At 40.2% G+C, this 21,377-nt stretch overlaps 1 protein-coding gene across 1 annotated transcript in view; it reads right to left on the bottom strand.

Moving 5' to 3' along the window:
* The window catches only part of LOC141257720 (heterogeneous nuclear ribonucleoprotein L-like), an 88,713-nt gene that overhangs the window by 56,477 nt on the left and 10,859 nt on the right, over positions 1-21,377 (bottom strand). Inside the window, exons 2-4 of the mRNA XM_073672614.1 lie at positions 6,482-6,600; positions 2,966-3,203; positions 796-881 (exon numbers count right to left, since the gene is read on the bottom strand). Coding sequence (XP_073528715.1) covers positions 796-881; positions 2,966-3,203; positions 6,482-6,600 — 443 coding nt within the window. The remainder of the gene's footprint in view (positions 1-795; positions 882-2,965; positions 3,204-6,481; positions 6,601-21,377) is intronic.

Below are 21,377 nucleotides of genomic sequence, written 5' to 3'. Positions count from 1 at the left end.
GTTTAGTGTACAGAAAAAAAATAATAATTATATATTGATAAGTTGAAACAATGTGTAAGCAGACTCTAAAGGGTAAATTTTGTTAGTTATATTTCAGCAAAGTGAGATACTGAATATCAAGCTTCATTGGCCTTAGGACAAAGATGCATTCTCACAATTACATACAGATCCACACATTGTCTTCATTATGAAACAGTTATATCAGCAATATAAAAAGATTGGGAATTATAAAGCAATGATGCACAACTGTAGCCCCAGGGGATGTGTTTGCGGTTTGTGACAAGGACCCCAGGGGGACACAAGCTGATAATAAGCACCTGCTCACCCCAGGTAATGATCACACAGGAGCACACCTATATGCTGAATAGTGATGAGTGAGCATGTTCTGTTAACCCTTTCGGCGAGCATGCTCGAGTGAATGTCCAAGAAACGTGCATTCCTCACATGTATTAAAGCTGTCAAACAGTCGCAAAGCAAGCGCACGGAGTGACTCAAACATAAAACCCGAGCACGCCGAAGATACTCGGAAAACACCCGAGCATGCTCGCTCATCACTAATGCGGAGCTATCTGCTTAATCTTAAAAGACATTCTAGCTGTCAATGCATACAAAGCTGTTCTTATTTGCGTTATGGGGGCATTGGGTCATCATTCCTATTCACGTGTATGTTGGACTGGTTAATATTTGTGGTATTTGTTCTTAATTGTAAGAAAGTTGTATGTGTGTGCAGACCTACTCTTGTCTTACTGCTAACAAATAATCGGAAAAATTGATCTCCACCAATATAAAGGATATTCCACCATTGCTTGAATTCCATTTCTTTTAAAAATCACTATGCGTTCCACTTTTCCTACAGGATTGCAGACAGAATAAAGTACATCCTAAATAAAAACAAAACATATTTTATCTATCTATCTATTTTATGTATATTATTTACTGACATACACATACATAATGGATGAATAACAATCAGTTCTTTCCCTATCCCAAGTCTGGAGTGCTGATATTTTTTTGTATATATGTATTATATAAACAATGCTCAGCATAAAGGAGTACATCCCAACAGATGTCAGAAAACCATTCGATTCCTTTCAGAATCAACATTTTCTACAAAACACTCCCACAAATGTGGCCGATTGATTGCAAACAAGATATGTCATTGTGTACACCCAAAAAAAGTAGCTTGCCTAACAAATTAATTCACTGTTATTTAACAAAAAAACAACATTCCCATTTCATGCTGTCAGCAAAGGTACCACAAGGAAGAGAAATGTCTCAAGACAAGAAAAAGAAAATAATCAGTCAGAATACTGTAGAAAAAGTGATACAAACATTTAACAAAGATGGAATTGCAACCATCTCACTCTGTGCCCTAGGTAGATGTGCACTTTTCCAAAATTGCAATGATCCAAAACACACATCTAAGGTCACTGTTGTATTTCTGAAGAAGAACAGGGTGAAAGTGATTCAATGGCCAAGTATGTCTCCTGATCTGAACCCAACCAAAACCAATAGTGAATTCTAAAGAGACAGATTGAGCCTCACTCTCCATCCAGCATCCAGGCTCTAAAAGAGGTTGTTCTTGAATAATGGAAAAAGATAGATGTTGCAATATGTTCCCAACTTGATCATTCCATGCCTAGAAAACATGGAGCGGTCTTTAAAAATTATGGAGATCATACAAAATACTACATGTAGTAGTTTTTGATGTAGGGTTTATTAATTTTTCCATCAACTAATTTTAGTAAAACTGAAAATTTTGTAATGAAATATTAACCTTATTTTTTAACGCATAAAATGAAAGTATGTTCTATGAAACACAGTCTTGTCAAAATTTTGGAAATTAAAATCTTACTTTTCAAAGGGGGTGTACTCATTTATGCTGAGCACTGTGTATTTAATATCTCAATGTGCTGCACACACACTTACAACACAATTAAATGATTGTGATTTCTATGTACTTTTAATTTTATTGCATGTAAGATTTTGTACAAAGAAAAGAGTCCATGCAAACACAAAATATACTGCAGGTAACTTAACACCACTCACAAAATTGCAATATAAAAAAAAAAGAAAAAAGCTAAACTGGAGTCACAGGGTCTCACAATTAATATAATGCTCAGCATGGTATAGAAGATAATCAAGAGTCACCCACTCTTGCAAATAATCACATGTCCTGCACCCCAAAATGCGGGTCACATGATGACTGTATAGTGGCACTACTGTGTAGGTGACTAAATGTAAAACAGTCTGCTGCCAGGTTGTCTCAATGGGCATACCTTCTAGAGCATACATGTCAAACTCCAGCCCATGGGCCAAATCTGGCCCGTGACACCAGAACAGCCACCCTTATGTGGGGCCCATTATTCTGTACGGAGGGCTATGTGGGGCCCATTATTCTGTACGGAGGGCTATGTGGGGCCCATTATTCTGTACGGAGGGCTATGTGGGGCCCATTATTCTGTACGGAGGGCTATGTGGGGCCCATTATTCTGTACGGAGGGCTATGTGGGGCCCATTATTCTGTACGGAGGGCTATGTGGGGCCCATTATTCTGTACGGAGGGCTATGTGGGGCCCATTATTCTGTACGGAGGGCTATGTGGGGCCCATTATTCTGTACGGAGGGCTATGTGGGGCCCATTATTCTGTACGGAGGGCTATGTGGGGCCCATTATTCTGTACGGAGGGCTATGTGGGGCCCATTATTCTGTACGGAGGGCTATGTGGGGTGCATTATTCTGTACGGAGGACTATGTGGGGCCCATTATTCTCTTTGGAGGACTATGTGAGGCCTATTATACTGTATACTGATTAGCCCACGACTTTGTCCAAGTTTTTCATTTTGGCCCTCTGTGTGTTTACGTTTGACATCCCTGTCATAGAGTTAGCACAAGACAATAGTGCAGCCCCCAGAAGGCAGGCCACACTTGATAAACGGTATGACACATATTTGTTAGACTTACCACTGTAATAGGATAGAGAGGATTTTGGATGGAAAGAAGAAGAACTTTATTCCCACCAGAGGGGTCGTCAGTGTTTGCTGGTCTTGTAATCCTTTTGCTTGTGGAGTAGTTGAAAAATGCCTGTTGTCCTGCTATGTAGACTGGCTCGTTGCTCGCAAACGTCACACACTTTTTTGAAAATTCTGTATCTTCAAATTCAACTAGCGCTTGCCGCTTGAAAGGCATCATCATCACATAGCTAAACAAGGCAAAGCCCCCAAAACATAGCAGTAAGAATCTGCATTTGATTTAATGCTGATTAGAAGATAATGAACAATCTTGCTAGCCTCATCATATATATGTTTTATTAAATAAACTGACAGGGGAGCATTGTCATTCACTTTGTCAAAAAGGTGTATGCTGGAATGCACTGGTTGCCCTTTGAAGCGGTTCTCAATTCTAGCAAATAAAGGATAATACCCAATCTTTCTTTAACACAAACAATTGCTTTACTCGTAAAGTCCTGATACAAAAAAAAGACAACAATATACAGCCATAGTATATTGCAATATAGAAGTATTGGAGTACATTATATTAGTGGTCAAGAGATTGCATGATCAAATCATCTAGTGACACTAGAATTTGGGACAAAAATGTCAATGTTAAAAGTTAATAAAAAAGTAACTCATCATAAAAAATGTTCTGTTTTGAGGGGTTTTAAGAAAAAAAAAAAAATCATACATATACACACACATATATATTATATATATATATATACATATATACATACACACACACAGTATACAGTACAGACCAAAAGTTTGGACACCTTCTCATTTAAAGATTTTTCTGTATTTTCATGACTATGAAAATTGTACATTCACACTGAAGGCATCAAAACTATGAATTAACACATGTGGAATTATATACTTAACAAAAAAGTGTGAAACAACTGAAAATATGTCTTATATTCTAGGTTCTTCAAAGTAGCCACCTTTTGCTTTGATGACTGCTTTGCACACTCTTGCCATTCTCTTGATGAGCTTCAAGAGGTAGTCACCGGAAATGGTTTTCACGTCACAGGTGTGCCCTGTCAGGTTTAATAAGTGGGATTTCTTGCCTTATAAATGGGGTTGGGACTATCAGTTGTGTTGTGCAGAAGTCTGGTGGATACACAGCTGATAGTCCTACTGAATAGACTGTTAGAATTTGTATTATGGCAAGAAAAAAGCAGCTAAGTAAAGAAAAACGAGTGGCCATCATTACTTTAAGAAATGAAGGTCAGTCAGTGCGAAAAATTGGGAAAACTTTGAAAGTGTCCCCAAGTGCAGTTGCAAAAACCATAAAGCGCTACAAAGAAACTGGCTCACATGAGGACCGCCCCAGGAAAGGAAGACCAAGAGTCACCTCTGCTTCTGAGGATAAGTTTATCCGAGTCACCAGCCTCAGAAATCGCAGGTTAACAGCAGCTCAGATTAGAGACCAGGTCAATGCCACACAGAGTTCTAGCAGCAGACACATCTCTTCAACAACTGTTAAGAGGAGACTTTGTGCAGCAGGCCTTCATGGTAAAATAGCTGCTAGGAAACCACTGCTAAGGACAGGCAACAAGCAGAAGAGACTTGTTTGGGCTAAAGAACACAAGGAATGGACATTAGACCAGTGGAAATCTGTGCTTTGGTCTGATGAGTCCAAATTTGAGATCTTTGGTTCCAACCACCGTGTCTTTGTGAGACGCAGAAAAGGTGAACGGATGAACTCTACATGCCTGGTTCCCACCGTGAAGCATGGAGGAGGAGGTGTGATGGTGTGGGTTTGCTTTGCTGGTGACACTGTTGGGGATTTATTCAAAATTGAAGGCATATTGAACCAGCATGGCTACCACAGCATCTTGCTGTGGCATGCTATTCCATCCGGTTTGCATTTAGTTGGACCATCATTTATTTTTCAACAGGACAATGACCCCAAATACACCTCCAGGCTGTGTAAGGGCTATTTGACCAAGAGGGAGAGTGATGGGGTGCTACGCCAGATAACCTGGCCTCCACAGTCACCAGACCAGAACCCAATCGAGATGGTTTGAGGTGAGCTGGACCGCAGAGTGAAGGCAAAAGTGCCAACAAGTGCTAAGCATCTCTGGGAACTCCTTCAAGATTGTTGGAAGACCATTTCCGGTGACTACCTCTTGAAGCTCATCAAGAGAATGCCAAGAGTGTGCAAAGCAGTCATCAAAGCAAAAGGTGGCTACTTTGAAGAACCTAGAATATAAGACATATTTTCAGTTGTTTCACACTTTTTTCTTAAGTATATAATTCCACATGTGTTAATTCATAGTTTTGATGCCTTCAGTGTGAATGTACAATATATATATATATATATATATATATATATATATATATATATATATATATATATATATATATATATATATATATATACACATACACACACACACACACACACATACATACATACACGCACACAAACCAAGCCCTCATGCAGCTCTGACAACTTAAAAGTAAGATGAAGGTGTTTTTAGATATATTTTTAAAAGGTAGTAAAAACATTAAAAAAAAAAAACTCCACAAAATTTGGTATTGCAATAATATTACTAAACTGCAGAATAAATTAGCATGTTATTTACTGTAAAAACAAAACCCAAAACACTCAAGCCCCCCTCCTCCCCCAAAAAATTGCTAAATTTGATCCATTGCGTTGTACTCAAAAAAAATTGTGATACTATTTATTTATTGCTTTATATGAAAGCCCAAATGATGGCATTAAAAAATGCACAACTCATTCAAGTTTGCAGGCACATGGGCGGGACATAAAGAAGCCTGGATGAAAGCTACCTGGATAGCTGTGATCTTACAATGGCAACTATTACAGTTACTTTAACCACTGACAAAGCCAAAGATCACAGTATGACGAGGCTACATTACACCATAATAAAAGTGACGTGATCCTGCTATGCCCCACAAGTTGACGTAACGGTGTCAGTAAGGTATGTGCACACGATCCGGTGCCGCTGCGGGTTTGACGCTGTGTGTTTATGCAGCGTCAAACCCCCAACGTCCAGATGTTACAGCATAGTGGATGGGATTTCTAAAAATCATATATGTCCACTATGCGTCTACGGCTGACCCGCAGCGCGTTTTTTCCAGCATGTCAATTTCTCTAGTGGGTTCACATGTGGGCTTTCCCTATAGACCTAACCTCTATGAGGAAAGTCCACAGGTGAAAAAATAAAAATAAAAAAAATGGTGACGCTCATTGAGCGGAAGCCGCAAGGCTATTCCGCAGCGTCCGGACAGTGGGCACATACCCTTAAATTGCAAGAACTCCAGCTGCTTTAGATTTCTTGTGAAGAGAGTGAATGAATCATAATGTGACCACATTGACTTTTTTGCTGTCAATGTGTGATGTAGCATCCTTATACTGGGCTCTTTGGCAAATATGGCATTGTACCCCAAGCCTACATTTGATTATTGCATACTTTTTCTGTTGAGTAATACTTAAGACAAATATGAAGCCTACCATATGGTGCCAAATTTAGAGAGCGCCTCCACCAGGTCAGCTTCCACCACGGACTCACAAAGCCCTCGAACATGAACTACTGGAGAGACTGATACTTTGTGATGGTTTCCACCTCCATCCTGTGGATAACAAGAAAAAAATTGAGAATTATTATTGCAAAACTGAATGAATTTCACAAAGTCAGCTTTAGGTATGCTCACACCGTATTTTAACGAGACCTTTTCTGGTCGAAAAATTCACATCCAAAAAAACAAATGTCTTATAGCATTTATTTGGACATGTCTTTTTGTGAATTGTTTATTTTTGGGCTTTTTTTGATTCAGTGGTCAAATTTAAATCTTTCTTTTCAAGCAGAAAAATCTCAAGAGTGGACGTGTACTTTTTTGAGTGCTGAAAAAAAACAGCACCAAATGCACTATGGCCGTGGTTTCAAATTGAGATCAATAGGAAGTTTATTCAAAGAGTATTTGAAGTGGTTTTTGATGGAAAGAAGCCGGTCTGAATCGATGACAAAAACCACTCTGTGTGAACATACCCTAACAAAACCTAAATGCTACCGACAAGTTGGAAGATAGCTGTTATTACCACCTGTCAAATATGTAATAAGGCCCCCAACACAACACCTGTGTTAATGTACGTACGTCTTGTGATGCTAGAGTTAGGGATAGACCTCCCATCTGATGATCTTTTAGGTAGAGCAAAATAACTATACATAGGACTAATACATACATCTCGATTCATTTTTAAGAAATTGCATAAATATATCATATTTATAGGGAAATGGATGGATATGCAGTAATGCTGAAATGTTTATATATCAGAATTAATGCCCCCTAAGTCGTGTGTAATTTCTTTATATGATAAATACTGTAATGAGGAGGCTACAACATTTGTTGGCTAAGGAACCAGATCATTGTCAGGCGTCACTGCTTATAACTGAAGGAAATAGGGCCAGAATACTCCCTGGCTCCGGAGGTGCTTATCTCAACAGAAAACAGAAAGTTACAACACTCGTCATTGATTTTTTAGATTATGTGACAAACTGTCCTTTTTATTATTTGTAAGCAGCTATAGTGACTTAAATGTGGACTTTAAAGCACCATTCCAGTTTTTTTTAGGTCAGTGCTGGAGTGGTATCACTAATCCACGTTCCCTACCCTAGTAATATACTTACCAGCCACAGTCTTCTGCTCATCCCAGAGCCGCTCTGGTCCCGTTCCACCATCTTGTGACCGCAGCCCCTGACTGGCTAGAAGTCAGCGCTAATGGTCACAAACTAACAATGCAAGTCTATGCGAGGCTCGTTCTGGCTCTCACAGACTTACATTGAAAAGTGGAGCGATCCAGTCAGTCACAAACAGAAGACGACCGGAGCGGCACAGAGAACAGAAGAACATGGCGGTGATACCACTCCAGTGGTCAAATTTTAAAAAAAAGCCGGAGTGGTGCCTTCAGACTACTCACAACTCATTACGGACAGGGCAGAAAGCAGATGCCAGACACCTCAGGCAGAGGCTTGTCTTCCCTAAGAAAATGGATGAGCCATTAAAATGGACACTGCTCGATCCCTTTCTTGCTAAACATCATCAGTGGTTTTACTGAGGAAGGGGTCTGCTTCTGGGAACCCATCAGCAATGCAACAGCTAGATGCCAATGGATGTACCATGACAAATTAGGTAAGGTAATACCATCAAGATACTTTTCTATTGCGTCCATGGTGTCAATAAGTGCAGAATTAGAAACATCTAGATAATATTCTTCCAAGTTCCCGATATGCCAATATCAACCTTCATAAGCTCCCCATTAGTATTATATAATTGGGACATATGAGAAGATGCTGGCCGTATAACACAGTTGAAACCAGGACTGTGTGGTGCAGGCTCAGCTCCTGAGCCAGCGCCATACACCCACACCCGCTCCATAATTTAATAGTGCACCATGGAGCAGAAGGGATCATTCCAAACCTTGACTAATGATTTTCAAGAGATTTTCATTATAATGTATGGAGGAAAATATAAGCTACTACTTATACATGCTTAATGAGGAGAATTCAAAAAGTTATAACGGCATAAAAATATGTATATTTTTATTATCAACATTAATTGGTACAGAAGTACAGACAATATTGAGGGTAAGGTGCAAGCAGATAGCAGCAATGATCACTGGCATTTTGATAATAAAAATATACATATTTTTATGCTGTTATAACTTTTTGAATTCTCCTCATTAAGCATGTGTATTATGAGTTGGCATTATCTGGTGTCTAAGGGAAATACCTTCTCCCATGTACACCAATATATTTCTATAAGGGTTATATTATTATTATTACTACTTATACATGGTCTGATCATACCACATCTCCTGGGCAGAGAGGAAGCAAAAGAGAATATGCAGATATTACTGCAGAGGATCACAACTGATTCTTTTTGTGAGGCAAAACATTTCACTGCCTGTTTAGAAACAATGTTTTACTTCAAAGAAAGAATCAGCTGGGATCCGATACTGTCCTGTCTGTATACTCTTTTGCTTCCTCCTGCCCAGGAGATGTGGTATGATCAGACCATGTTCCTGCACGGTCAGACACAACCACTGCACAGTGCACGGCAGGGGCACATTTATAAGATTATCTCAGCACAGGAACATTTTATTTACACACATCCAAATGTGGAACTTATTATTATTCAAAGGTGTATTAATTAAAATGAACTTTTGTTTGTGGAAAAACCCCTTTAAGAGGTTGGTGCTATATGGGGAAACAACCTCAGCAGACAGATGCTCAGTAAATGCTCTGTTACGCCCAGAGCACTTAGTGCCTCATTTGCATACAAATTAAAGCACTGATTTCTCATGAATGCAGCAACAGTGTTAATGGATTAAACTTTCAAAGACCTTAATGCACAAATATGCGATTTGGGGGGTGTTAATCTTACCGACAGTTTCTCTTCAACTTATATTGGGGAATGGTTTCTAATGCAATTGCAAGATTTTAATTCAATTTCTGTACACCAGACTTACACAAACTAGGGTCAGATTTTATGTAATTGAGATGAAATTCCAGTACATTTTCATTTTATTCCACTTGATCTGGAAATGAAGGCGAGTGAAAACAAAGTGCTGAGCATGGCAGCGGGAGCTGACATAATAATGGAAAGTTCTGTTTCACCAGACTTGGGCAAAATAGCTCCCTAGATGCTCATGGATGTTAAATGCTCCGTTCCTCATCATCTCTGCAATGATTCATATGAAGCAGTCGTCCAGCCGATAGACTCTCTTAATTCTAGCATGTGTTTATTATGTGTTCTAGGGCAGTAGTGGTTCTGCTTCATATTACACCAACTGTAAGTAACATGGCCAAACAGTCCTAAAAAAAAAAAAATACGCATAAAAACGCTTCTTAATACCATTTTTGGTGAGGATTCCGCACCTAGGACCTCATTCAGATGCCTATTTTTCATGTATTTGTTCTAACACTAACCCATTGTTCACGTCAGTATTTTTCATCCGAGTCACACTTCAACATCACCCATGCAATTCTATAGGTCCGTTCATATTATGTCATTGGTGTGCAATCTGTGTACTGTCTAATTTTAACATTGTAATGAGAGAAGCTTTGAAATATTTTTTTTTGTTTTCTATATAAGAAAATCACTGATGGTAAAAAACGGTTACACTGAGCAAACACTGATGAAAATCAGTCTGTACAAGAAAAAAAACAATTATAATTTTATTTTCCTGCTTAAAAGGATTTCAGTTTGTTTCTCAATGGATTTGTACAGATTTTGGGTTACATTACAAGGAATCTGTCAGCAGATTTTTGATATTTAATCTGAAAGAAGTATAATGTAGGAGCATAGACCCTGATTCCAGGGATGTATCCCTTGCTCAGCAGCTTGCTGTTTCAATACAATCAGTGTTTTATCAGCAGGAGATTATCACTGCAGGACTAGGTGTCATATGCCAGGTAATCCAGCAAAACTATGTAACCCCGCCCCCACCACTGATTGGTAGCTAGCACACAGGAAGCTGCCAATCAGGGGTGTGGGTGGGGTTATAAACAGCTCAGCATTTGAGCACTGCAGCAGAGAAAACAGTGAGTGTATCAAAACTACACCACACAGCCCAGTAAGTGACATCGCTGGAATCAGGCTCTCTGCCCCTAGATCATGCAGCTCTCAGATTCCTTTGCAAAAAAAACAAATGACAGTTTCCCTTTAAAAGGTATAAAAAGTTCTGGGGAGTTTTTTTAACCCCATTCTAGTACGCCCCAGGTCATCACCCCCGGTTCAGCGCGGGCTCAGGCACTGAACCTTCACTGAATCGGGCACATGTCAGCTGATTTATACAGCCGACATGTGCCCGTAACAGCCGCGGGTGGAATCACGATCCACCTGCGGCTGTTAACCAGTTAAATGCCGCTGTCAATCTCTGGCAGCGGCATTTAACATCGCCGCGCAAGATGATCACATGATCGTGGGTCACCGATGGGTTGGCATGACAACTCGGGGTCTGCAGCGGACCCCTGTGGTTGTCATGTCCTGATTGCTATGAGCTCCCCCCAATGGTCGACGCTTATAGCAAGTGAGCATTTCTGCTGCATAAAGGCGATCTGCTCGTCGCCTGTATGTAGCAGAGGCGATCGGACAAGTGCTGCTTCTAGTCTCCTATGGAGACTATTGCAGCAAGCAAAAATTGTAAAAAAAAAAATGTTTTTAAAAATATAAAAGTTTAAATCACCCCCTTTCGCACCATTCAAAATAAAATGTAAAAAAAAACAAAAAAAAACGCATACACATATTTGGCATCACCACGTTCAGAATCACCCGATCTATTAATATAAAAAAAAAGAATTAATCCAATCGGTAAACGGCGTAACGAGAGGAAAATTCTAAACGCCAGAATTACTTTTTTTGGTCGTTGCAACATTGAAATAAAATGCAATAACGGGCGATCAAAACATCGGATCTACCCCAAAATAGTATCAATAAAAACGTCCGCTTTACGCGCAAAAAATAAACCATCACCCTTTTTTTTTTTTTAAATCAAACTTTAGATTTTTTTTTCACTACTTAAATAAAAAAGAACCTATACATGTTTGGTGTCTACAAACTCGTAATGACCTGGAGAATAAGAATGGCAGGTCAGTTTTAGCATTCAGTGAACAGGGTTTTTAAAAAAAAACAAAAAAAAAAAAACACTGTGGAATTGCATTTTTTTTGCAATTTCACCACAATAGGAAATTTTTCCCCATTTGTCAGAACATGATATGGTAAAACCAGTGATGTCGTTCAAAAGTACAACTTGTCCCGCAAAAAATAATCTCTCACATGGCCATATTGACTGAAAAATAAAAAAGCTATGGCTCTGGGAAGAAAGGGAGCAAACAATGAAAACGCAAAAAATAAATAAATAAAAAAATCGCAGGGTAATTAAGGGGTTAACATGACAAAAACCTGGCATTTTAAAAGGGGTTTACAGGCCTTTAACATTCACTGTATCTGCTAGTTAAAGTATACAGTGCTTAATTTATTATATCGATTTGTACAGGGTTGACCAATGTATAACTCTATGCCATACCTACATGGAAGTTTAGCTTAATGTGGTTTTGCTAACAGAGGCCCAGGAAATGATGAATGAAAAGTTATCATCTTCTATAGGCAAGCATGCCACCTACCTTCCTGTCTTCCGGTAAACTTATGTGGAGGTTCTAGACTTAAAAACAAGGCTCAGTTTATTACTGAATTGTGACACTAAGGAGACACAGGATAGATGATAGATGTGTAATCAGTGGGAGTCCGAATACTGATCCCAAAAACAAAGGGCCCAGGACCTGCATTAATCCAATTCTCCATCCACTTTTATGTTAGAAGTAGTGCGCATGTGCAATCACTACTCCCACAGGCAGAAAATGAAAGGGCAGAGCAATGGCATCAAAAAAAGCATGTGTGAACAGAGTCGGAACAGACAGTGTGAACTTCTGTCTTTTTTTCAAGCTTATCAAGTCTCGTGCAGCTAAATTACTTTCATACCACAATATTACACACACACCTACTTATTTTAAGGGCAAAGGCATATTTTTTTTTTTACATACAAACTTTGATTGCCAGTTGTATACAGTCTGGCAAAGGTGATGCTATGCATTTTACAGCAAGTTAAAAATACTCTACTTAGCATTTTTAAGGATTATTTTAGTGAAGGTGATGTACATAATTTGTAGTAGCTCAGATCTGTAATACACTGTGTTCCAAATTATTATGCAAATAATATTTTCTCAGATTTTCCCAAATTACCTATATGAATTGCAGTCATTGTAATTTTCCAGTCAAATAACTATTAGAGTACAATTGAAAGGTTTTTGTACAAACTGCCTATGATAACAGTATATTTTTTAAAAAATAAAAAACTCAAAAAACTCAAACTGCACTCAAAATGCATGTTCCAAATTATTATGCACAGCGGAGTTTTCAACCTTTTCATTTTAATAAAGAACAAAAAAATGGTCATTTTTGAAATTATAAGCATTAGCAGGTTATTACAAACTGAAATCAAACAGTTTTCAACTCAAAACTTTATTCTAGGTGATGTTACATTTGCACATAGGACCCCTTGTTCGAAAGGAGCTTCTGAACTCTCTCGCCCATTGAATTTGTCAGGTTTTGGATCGTTTCTGCTTTAATTGTTTTGCATGAGGACAGAATACCCTCCCAGAACTGTTGCTTAGATGTGAACTGCCTCCTGCCATCATAGACACTCCTTTTGATGATGCTCCAGAGGTTCTCAATGGGGTTGAGGTCAGGGGAGCATGGGTGCCACACCATAAGTTTGTCCCCTTTTATGCCCATAGCAGCCAGAGATGCAGATGTGTTATGTGCAGCATGAGACGGGGCATTATCATGCATGAAATGATCTCGATGGTCCAGATGGATGGAGTGGAGGATGGCTGGTTGATGGACACCCCATGCAAACACGGCTACGGCGCTAACAAGGAGGAGGTGGAGTAATGTTTTGGGCTGGAATCATGGGGAGAGAGATTGTTGGCCCTTTTAGGTTCCCTGAAGGGGTAAAGATGAACTCCATAATGTATGTTGAGTTTCTCAAACAGCACTTCCTTCCATGGTTCAAGAAGGAGAACCATGCATTCCGCAGCAAGATCATTTTCATGCATGATAATGCACCGTCTCATGCTGCACATAACACATCTGCATCTCTGGCTGCTATGGGCATAAAAGGGGACAAACTTATGGTGTGGCACCCATTCTCCCCTGACCTCAACCCCATTGAGAACCTCTGAAGCATCATCAAAAGGAGTGTCTATGATGGCGGGAGGCAGTTCACATCTAAGTAACAGCTCTGGGAGGGTATTCTGTCCTCATGCAAAACAATTGCAGCAGAAACCATCCAAAACATGACAAATTCAATGGACGAGAGAGTTCAGAAGCTCCTTTCGAATAAGGGGTCCTATGTGCAAATGTAACATCACCTAGAATAAAGTTTTGAGTTGAAAACTGTTTGATTTCAGTTTGTAATAACCTGCTAATGCTTATAATTTCAAAAATGACCATTTTTTTGTTCTTTATTAAAATGAAAAGATTGAAAACTCTGCTGTGCATAATAATTTGGAACATGCATTTTGAGTGCAGTTTGAGTTTTTTATTTTTTTAAAAATATACTGTCATCATAGGCAGTTTGTACAAAAACCTTTCAATTGTACTCTAATAGTTATTTGACTGGAAAATTACAATGACTGCAATTCATATAGGTAATTTGGGAAAATCTGAGAAAATATGATTTGCATAATAATTTGGAACACAGTGTAAATAGGGATAAGTTGGAGCTCTCTACGTATGGGAACATGATTATTTCTTATAACAATGCTGCCCTGTATAAATAGACAATTGAGGTCACTCTAACCTGATCTTACACCATATCCTGTACCGGGACAGTCTGGATTTACCGTATTTCTTACTTGGTCTGGACCCCACTATATTAAATAGAGCTGCTGCAAAAGAAGGCTCACTGGCATATGAAGCCCATTCAATCCCATGTGACATTTCTAAGGCTCTGTGCCCACTATGCGTTTTTTAAGCGTTTCCGCAGCGCAAATCCGCTGCAGAAAAGCTTAAACGCTTGGTAGAAGGTCTGCCAACGATAATCCGCATGTGCTGTGCACATGCTGCGGAAATTTCCGCTGCAGATTATCATTGCGGAAAAATACACAGCACTACCAATTATTTTGCGGAAGCGCTGTGTTTTCGCCGCCATTGACTTGCATTGGAACGCATGGAATCCGCATCACTGCATCTGCACATGCGGATTCCATGCGTTTCAATGTGCGGATGGTACCCGGGTCTGGAGAAGAGGAGACTCTCCTCCGGACCCGGGTACCATAGAACCTGTAAAAAAAAAAAGAATAAAATAAAAAATATACATTATACTTACCTTCTGATGGCCCCCGATGTGTTCGTCTCTGCTTGCCGGCAGCTCGCGGTAGACTAAAGGACCTGCGCTGACGTCATTTAGTCATGTGGCGGGTCACGCGACCGCTGACGTCGGCAGGTCCTTAAATCTACCGCGAGCTGCTGGCAAACTAGGACGTATCGGATAAAGACACCGGGGCCATCAGAAGGTAAGTATAATATTTATTTTTTACCATTCTTTTACGGTCACACTATAAATCCATGCAAACAGCATGGATTTATATATAGTGTGACCAAGTTGCCAAGCACTTTCCAAGTGATGCTAAAATCGCTTGGAAAGCGCTTGTCAACCCGCATGCGGAAATGCATGTGAAGAATGCTTCACATCCGCGTGTCCCTGGCAGGAAAAACGTATGTACAATCCGCATGTGTTTTTTCTGCCAGGGAGATGCAGAAAAGCTTAGGAAAAAATCCGGAGCATTTCTGCCTCGTGGGCACATAGCCTAAATGTCCTTTTTTTTAGGGATCATATTGTAAATGTGCTTGTTCTTCCCCCGCTCTCATGCAGTAAGTGGTAGGCACAGAACATGCCTGTTTACACAAGGGGATGTGCTGATGTCAAACAATGACAGTAAGAAAGATGTGATCGCTGGACAAAGTGTACACAGGGCAGTAACTGAAGCATGCTTCGGTCAATTACCGCCCATATAAAAAGCCCTGAATACTGCACAGTATAAAGTGTGGCTGCCCACAGCTTACCATTAAGAACATCGGGTTCCAGAGGATTTGGGCAGTCTCACAGGCTTTCATATAAGGAGAGTTGGTCTTGATGGAGCAGTTAACTTTATTACCCTCCAAAAAAACAAGTTACCCCCCTTTCCATAGTTCTGTAGCCCCATCTTAAATGTAGTGGAGGTGGCACGTGCTCAGTCTCTGCCCCATTCACCATCAATGGCACTGCCAGAAATAGCTCATTAGTCCTATAGACCACGCATACAGCAGAGGTGGAGCATGCACACCTCCTCTCCATTCGTGGGTGGAGCAGCAATCTATACGGGAAGATACCACTTCACTACTACTCTCATCAGCATTGTGCCTGACCTGCACAACTCCACCAGGTGAGCAGATTCTATCTACTCTTCCTGTTTCCTATCACCAGGACTTCACCAGGCAATCTGCTCGTTGCCTGTATGTAGCAGAGGCGATCGGACAAGTGCTGCTTCTAGTCTCCTATGGAGACTATTGAAGCAAGCAAAAAGTGTAAAAAAAAAATAAAATAATAAAATGTTTTTAAAAATATATAAAAGTTTAAATCACCCCCCTTTCGCCCCATTCGAAATAAAATTAAAATAAAAAAAACCCACATACACATATTTTGTATCACTGCGTTCAGAATCGCCCGATCTATCAATATAAATAAAAGAATTAATCCGATCGGTAAACGGCGTAACGAGAGGAAAATTCTAAACGCCAGAATTACTTTTTTTGGTCGTTGCAACATTGAAAGAAAATGCAATAACGGGAGATCAAAACATCGGATCTACCCCAAAATAGTATCAATAAAAACGTCCGCTTTACGCGCAAAAAATAAACCATCATCCTTTTTTTTTTTTTTTTTTTTTTTATTATCAAACTTTGGATTTTTTTTTCACTACTTAAATAAAAAAGAACCTATACATGTTTGGTGTCTACAAACTCGTAATGACCTGGAGAATAAGAATGGCATGTCAGTTTTAGCATTCAGTGAACGTGGTTTAAAAAAAAAAAAAAAAAAAAAAAAACACATCTGTGGAATTGCATTTTTTTTGCAATTTCACCGCACTTGGAATTTTGTCATCTTCTAGTTCTCCGTTGAAAATGGAGCTGCAAAAGCTATGGATAGGAGATAAACTTGTTTTTTGAGGGAATAAATCTTTACAAGAATTTAAACACGTCCCTAACCTAGAGTTCTGTGAATGAAGGCGTCATAGTCGTCTCTCACTAGACACACAGCAGAAGGTAGTCAGTAAATTAAGTGAACTTCCACATGTAAAGAGGAACGGTAGGTAACATGTCATAATTACCATATGTTTTGTTTTCTGTCATTATTTTTCTTTTTTTTCTGCCCTCCTGAGATATGCCACCCCCCCTCCGTATGTAAATCTAGCCAACCGAGAGCGGTCCATATCCTTACCATAGTGAATAGTTGAGAACCATGCCCGCTTGGCTAACAAAATTACAGAAAAGAGAAAGGCCATATTCTCAGGAAAGGAGGGGGTAAAAAAAAATAAAAATTATGAAAACGTAGATTCAGGAGAACAGCAGCATTTACATCAGGTAAAACAATTACATATTTATGGCAAGTGACAGGTCTTTTACTATTTTGTCTGCTGTAAGACGTCAGCAGTTGCACGGCTGGAGGTCACATAGGCAAGAATAGGCCGGTACAGCAAGTACATGGAGATGTAACTACGCCATAATCATTAGCTCTCACTAGTGCACAGTCACTTGCTGCATCCTGCAGAGCTCTAGCACAGACTGGCAGTTACTACAGTGCAAAGCACGGTGACGTCTGTACAGGCTTTGCTGCGATCTCTACAGCCTGGTACATCCGCTATAGAGATGTGAGTACATGGAATGTGGAGAGCCCTCCGAGCAACAGACCAAATAACTGTGCTGGTTCATGACCTTGAAGAATTGGGCATCACTTGCTCCACATACTCTTCTTGAAACATGTGATACGTATCAGTGTAAACTATGAATGGAAAGGGGAGTGGTGTAAACCCAGAACCATCAACAATTTAAAAAGCGATTTTATTACATACCACAGTATGACAGTACAGCATTCTGTAATATAGTCCACCACAATACATGACAGTGACACTGGCACTGATTGGGCACAGGGCTTATGGGTCATAATAACCACACGTGAGCCCCGGGACGAGTGCTGACACAGTTGGAATGGTGCTGGCAAGGGAGGGGAGTATAAGTGTTTTTATTTTCCAGAGGACAAACATTTAAATTGAGAAGGGGTTGTTCTAGTAGTGGACAACCCCTTTAATATAAGTTAGGACCATCCCGAGTAGGGTCACCTTGACGTGGTGGAATGGCTTTTACGTGTTTTTTTTTTGGGGGGGGGGGGGTTTAATCAAAACCATGTTAAACAAGTACCCCATGTTATTTTCATACACTATTGCCATTTATTTACTGCAGGGTATTTGCTCATTTTGTTTTTGTCTGTTTGGTGGCCAGGGTGAACATGCACCTAGATGTTGCAGGCATACCAAGTTATATTCCAGTTCATTTTCTTCGGTTCCTCTTTAATATATGTTAGTGGGTGTCCTAAGACCTCAGATTTCCAGATTTGCCTTTTCATATGTCACTTCTGAGCAATGACAGTGGCCATCATTAGAACATTAGAACTGAATGCAGCATCTACTCTCTCTAGATACAATGGGCTTTCAAGCGTTATTAATCACCATCCCCAGAGCCACAGCACAGCAAGGAGAGGAAATGTGTGAGTATAAGAGGTGCAGCAATATTCTACACTGCATTCCCATTGATATGCACAAAACAAATTATTTTAAGGGTATGGGCACACAGTCAGGAATGGCTGCGGATTAGACGCAGCGCACTTGCGCTGCGTGCAATCCGCAGCGGCCAGATGTTTCAAGAAATCCCATGCCCACTATGAGTCTGTGTGCTACTGCGGATCACCCGCGGAGACGGACATGCGGCGCGTCTTTCCAGACCGCAGCATCTTTCTTCTTTTGTTTATATAGCGCCAACAAATTCCACAGCGCTTTACAATTCAGACAATTCACAGACATTAATCGGCACTGTCCCCATTGGGGCTCACAATCTAGATTCTGTATCAGTATGTCTTTGGAGTGTGGGAGGAAACCGGAGGAAACCCACGCAAACACGCATGTCAATTTCTCTTGCAAAGACGCTAGTCTCGGCACTGATAGAATTTCTCTTGCGATGTATTGGATGCGGTGGTTCCGCATGTGTTCAATGAACACATGCGGATTCACCTGCGTGCAGCGCTTTGGACGCAGGATAGAGTATGCTACGTTCAAAGCGCTGCCAGAAAGGGTATGTGCGCACGATCCTAAGTCTCAAATAGGTCAAACTATAAAGTTCACGGTGAGATCTAATTTGTTTGTTTAAATGACAACATTGGATCGGCAGAGAATAACTAATGCTGATTTTCTTATTTTTACACAAACCTTTACCAAGAAAAAAGCTGGGAAAACCCCTTTAAATTAGTCACTGAAAAGCTAAAGGTAGCACGAGTGTATAAAAAAAATTGGCTGATTTTCATCCAGAAAATATGGTAGATTACAGTTGTGTGAATGTCGCCAAAATGTGAGATCAGCACAATATGTTATGTAGTTTACATGGCTTAGAGTCATCTGCTCCTTCTTAATGCATTAGTTGTAAAACATTGTCGACTCCCTAAACTCTACCCTGTCCCACTGGATTCAATTTGAGATCTCTGATGTTCACAAGTTGCTAGCAGTTCAAGTTACCGCCTAAAATTTTCAAGTCTTTTTTATTCCCTTGGCTCTTTCTTCTAGGAGTTTCTTTTGCACCATTCAGCTGAAGGTTGAGCCTTGAATATGCTTTGTTTTTAGCAATACGTGCAATTTTTTCTACATTTTTATCTTTGTCTCCATGTCTTACTACCAACATGTGTTTTTTTTTTTTTTCCCCCAAACTCTAGTCCTCATGGCCCCCCAATAGATCATGTTTTCAGGATTTCCTTTTTATTGCGCAGGTGAGAGCCTGGGGCAATTTCTGATGTCTTGATAATAATTCCATCACCTGTGCAATACTAAGGAAATCCTGAAAACATGACCTGTCTGGGGTCGTGAGGACTGGAGTTGGGGAAACACTGCTATAGACTGTGCATGCATAGTGAACTCCTCTAGTTTCCAACTCCAGTTCTGTCAATATTTACCAATTTCTATATTCTTGTTTTTTTTCCTGTGTTTGTTGAGTTTTTGTACTATTATTAAGCCACTAAAATCCAAAATTTAAAAAAGGACCTCTATTAGCTGAAGCGGATAGAGAGAGGGAGTTTCGGTCAGTATTTTTTCTCAGGAGTGGGAACCAAAACCAGGTGAGGAACAATCAGAGAAAAGGTATAATAGAAACAAGTCACCAATTCTGCATTTATCACCCACTCCTGGTTTTGTCTCCCATTCCTGAGAAAAAAATACTGACCAAATACTGATAGTGGGGTCGTGGCCTAGGGGCCCGCTTACACGATCGTATAACATGGCCGATGGCTATCTGACGTTTTTTTTTTCAGATAGCAGTCAGACCAACGTTAGATTATGGGGCAGTGCCGACTAACTTTTTTTTTTCATGCAGATGTGGCATGAAAAAAAATCTTACTACAAAAAAAGCTTAATGTTGAGGTGAGTCCGAGAAAAACATCAGTTGACGTTGTACCGTATATACTCAAGTATAAGCCGACTTTTTCAGCATGTTTTTTTGTGCTGAAAAAGCCCACCTCGGCTTATACTCGGGTGTATACATTCCGGTTGTGGAGCGGTGCACAGGCAGTAGCCGCTGCTAAATGTAAATGAATATTCACTCTTCTCCACTCCCAAGGGAGTGGAGATGAGTGAATATGTATTTTCTTTAATAACGGGCACAGAGGAGCGCTGAGCTGCGATTGACAGTGCCCGCTATTAAAGAAAATGCATATTCACTCCTCTCCATGCACATAATCCCAGCATGGAGAGGAGTGAATATCCCCGCAGGTCACCTCGGCGTCTGAGGGCACATGGCAGTGATGTCAAGCGCTGCTCAGATGCTGACATGAGCTGCTGGCAGACAGGATGCAGCGCTGGAGCAGAGGTGAGGAAGGAAGGTGAGTAGAAGTGTTTATTTTTTCATGTGTGCAGTGATGGGGGGAGGGGCATGTATACCAGGATTGGAGATGAGGGGGCCATTTTTACCTGGATGGGGAGCATGCAAACTAGGACTGGGGAGGAGGGGCCAACATACAAGGATTGAGGATGAGGGGGCCATGCATACAAGGACGGGGGCCATACATGCCAGGCTTGGCGATGAGGGGTGCCATACATACGTCTACTTCAGCAGGCCAGGGGAGCAGCATACAGAGAGATTTCCATGCGATCTGCCTTGGGCAATTCACTTTTTGAATTGGCGAACGTCTGTGTAATCTTCTAAATTTTATATTTGTTTTCCGTAATGCCATTTACTAATTTATTAATTATGACAACTTTGTTGTTTATCGTGTAAAAAGGCTGAAAGTGAATAGACATGGGTAATTTGAGTTAGTTTTTATTATCTAGAGCACACTTTTCTAGCTTCCGAAACTTATTTGTTTCGGAACTCGGGCTGCTAGTAAATAAATAAATAAATACAAATTGCAGAATGGTGCAAGTGGTTACAATAATATATACTATATGGAATGGAAACTCGGATCCAAGTGCAGTCCAACATCTGCGGGCTCAGAAATG

This window comes from Phyllobates terribilis, unplaced genomic scaffold (assembly GCF_046119375.1).
Source record: "Phyllobates terribilis strain yellow unplaced genomic scaffold, ASM4611937v1 Scaffold_3__8_contigs__length_932513732, whole genome shotgun sequence".
Classification (NCBI taxonomy): domain Eukaryota; kingdom Metazoa; phylum Chordata; class Amphibia; order Anura; family Dendrobatidae; genus Phyllobates; species Phyllobates terribilis.
The sequence above is the reverse complement of the archived record's forward strand: the minus strand, read 5'-3'. Positions and strand labels throughout refer to the sequence as shown.